This window comes from Malus sylvestris, chromosome 14 (assembly GCF_916048215.2).
Source record: "Malus sylvestris chromosome 14, drMalSylv7.2, whole genome shotgun sequence".
In the NCBI taxonomy this organism is placed as follows: domain Eukaryota; kingdom Viridiplantae; phylum Streptophyta; class Magnoliopsida; order Rosales; family Rosaceae; genus Malus; species Malus sylvestris.
In genome coordinates, this window is record NC_062273.1 from 11,533,209 (window position 1) to 11,536,226 (window position 3,018).

The 3,018-nt window shown below is 35.1% G+C and overlaps 1 protein-coding gene across 3 annotated transcripts; it reads right to left on the bottom strand.

Moving 5' to 3' along the window:
* Positions 1-324: 324 nt before the first annotated feature.
* LOC126598564 (uncharacterized) lies at positions 325-2,647 on the bottom strand. 3 transcript variants are annotated; one of them, XM_050264930.1, is made up of 5 exons: positions 2,130-2,647; positions 1,972-2,042; positions 1,596-1,771; positions 1,431-1,478; positions 325-673 (listed from the first exon to the last, which is right to left on the bottom strand). In XM_050264930.1, the coding sequence occupies exons 3-5, from the start codon at positions 1,734-1,736 to the stop codon at positions 338-340; spliced, it is 525 nt and encodes a 174-aa protein (XP_050120887.1). In that variant the 5' UTR covers positions 1,737-1,771; positions 1,972-2,042; positions 2,130-2,647; the 3' UTR covers positions 325-337. The 3 variants fall into 3 exon arrangements, with proteins under 3 accessions (XP_050120887.1, XP_050120886.1, XP_050120888.1); XM_050264929.1 differs by lacking the exon at positions 1,972-2,042 and having other exon boundaries at positions 2,130-2,645; XM_050264931.1 differs by lacking the exon at positions 1,972-2,042 and having other exon boundaries at positions 1,602-1,771; positions 2,130-2,643.
* Positions 2,648-3,018: the final 371 nt, after the last annotated feature.

The window sequence follows — 3,018 nt, forward strand, 5'->3', positions numbered from 1 at the left end:
GACAGAAGGGTTTGCGCGACGAAGAAGAGAACTGCGTCGCGCAAAGTAGTTTTGCGCGACGTAGATCCTACGTCGCGCAAAGTGCCTTTGCGCGACGCAATTATCTACGTCGCGCAAAACTACTTTGCGCGACGTATAACATGCGTCGCGCAAAGTATATGCGTCGTGCAAAGACACTTTGCACGACGCAGATCCTACGTCGTGCAAAGTATCTTTGCGCGACATATGTTACTCCTTCGTCGCGCAAACCACTTTTTTTTTTTTTGGCAAAAATATTTTTTATTTAATTTTTAATAAATATTGTAAATTCTAAACAATAATTAATAAACAAAAAAAATTATTTAATTATAAAATATATGAAAATGTACATACAAGATGTCCGAACAAAAAAGATAAAACTCGGAACAAAAAAGAAAAAATTGTAACAAGTAGTCTTATATGTTTGATATATCAGACTACTGGGTATCGGCTGGGCGAAGTGGCTGGGAGGTCGAAGGTGGAGCAAGATTAGGTGCAAGTTGAGGCCGGACATCTGTAAGGCCCGTACAATAATACTCATCTGCTCGCCCTGGGCTGCAAGTTGAGCTTTTAGGGTTGTCACTTCCTCCTTCAAGGCATTGACCTCTCCTGTGGTCGATCTGGAAGAGGAGGCACCCGTCTCACGAACCCGTGCCTTCCCCATACACCGAACAATAAAAATATAACATTAGAAACTAGTCCTTTCTTGCATTTGAAACTAATCAATTAGTAGCCAAAGTAATATCATATCCTTTCTTGCATTTGTTCACACACACACACACACACATATATATATATATATATATATATATATATATATATATATATATATAAAGCAGTAGTGCAATGGTAGAAACAATACTAATTAACGATGTCAACTATACTTTAAACCAATAGGATTAGATGTTCCGTTTATGTGTATCTTAATTATTTTGGTCGCAAGTTAATATGTCGTATTTTTATTTGTCGTAAAATACATGTAAGAAAGAAATTCTAAGTAGATATATACTTGATGTTTATCCAAAAGCTATCTTCAAACACATTGACAATATTCTTAGTGCAGTTATTAAATTCTATTCCTGCAATCTAACTAAGAAAGCTTTAATTATCATGGCCTATCTGACATGGAAAAATCAATCATCAAACATAGACAGTCCTTATGCACCTAATTATACAGCATGGGAAGCATGACTTCATCAGTCAACAAACTTACACAGTCCTTATGCACAAATCAAAAGTGGCATCAAGAAAAACTATAACTACAAATGTGAGAACAATCATCGCGTTAGAAATCATTTATCAATCTTAGATAAGTGTCCATACAAGCAAAGTGTTGGCAACAAACCCCGTAGACATGTGTAAGAAAAAGATTAGAAGCACAAGTGTAAGAAAAGGAAAGCTGGATAAGTTACCTGCTTCCCATTCTCATCCATGATAATCATCCTCGACAACGATTGAACCTGCATTAAGAAATTTGACTCTCATACAAAGAGAAATAGGTTTACAACATTATGTGAAGCTTGTTTGATTTGAAAGAAGAAAGAAAAAAAAGCAATATTGATAAATGCTGTCATTACTTTTACCATGTCAAGGAACTCTATAGGACTGTCCTCATAATCCATCTCGTCCTCGGATAGGTCGAGCTCATGGTCAGGGCTACAAGATACATAGTACCTCCATTTGCCATTCTCAATTTCGCGACAATTAGGGCATTCCATGATACCCTTTACATTGAATGCAGAACCAATGCAATCTGAAGAAAAGTGAGAGTTCAGGACATCAAACAAAAAATAACAAACTGCCGTATGATATGGTAAGCATAAGAAAGATAAGCATAAACCAGCACACTACATTTAGACCAAAAGCCATTTGAAACAGCTCCAACCAAGTTTAATGAGAAAACCAACAACTATTAATAAACTCAATTTACACCCCTTGAGTTCTAAGATTTACATCAATGCTGTTGAAACAACCAATTCTCGAACAACTTAGGCACACGCATACACACAACTAAGTGAAGGCTCCTGCCAACTCAAAGAAATACAACTCAGAGAAGACCAAGTAATAATAAATTAGAGCAATTGAAAACATGAGAGGACTCCAGGACGTACCAAACTTTTGAATGGGAAAGTTTTACTTTGCAAGACAAATATCCTTGTGGTAAAGCACACCCTCTTTGTTCTAAATATGAGCTGCCATGTGATAAAACTTAAGAAATGAGCCATTTCTCACTTAAACAAAGGCAATATACAGATTAAGGGAACAAAGGCAATACCAAAGTTCATTACATTTAATAGGTCTCAAAGCAAATTGAAAGCTTAAGTACATGGAAGATAAGGTTGGCTTGTAACTACCCTTTGAAATAAAAGTAGTAATTCAATGATTAAATTGATAATATCATAAAGTTCATAGCTAGCCAGCTAAGCTTAAGTAAATGGAACAATTAATTACTACAAAACCAGGAAAAAAAATATCCATTTTATGTCTCTTAACACAGCACTAAAATGCAGCTAATAGTTATTCTAATACTCAGAAAATCGAATAATACATATGTACCTACAAGAACCCTCAAACAAGTATGAGCCTCGGCAGCTTTGTATCTCTTACACGGAAATAACAGCTTTAATGATTTTTTACAGCTACACTCCTTGACCTTATATGAATACAATGAACTAATTTGATCTTCAATTTAATATATTTACACTAGTGGATACCACAAAATCTTATGTTATACTTAATGAAAGTATAAATAAACTTTAAATGTTAGGGAATCTATGGTTTTGATGAGATACGCATTTTACGAAACTAATTTCAATGATCCAACCGTCAAACATGTTTGTATATGCTTCGAGATCGCATACGCCAAAAATCGAAAAAAACCAAACATTCAGAGACTAAGTACGGGACAAACATTTTCGACGGCTATAAACGAAAAATCACGATTTAACGGTTATTTTAACTCTGATTTTGATGTTTTTTTATAGCTACACTCCTTGATCC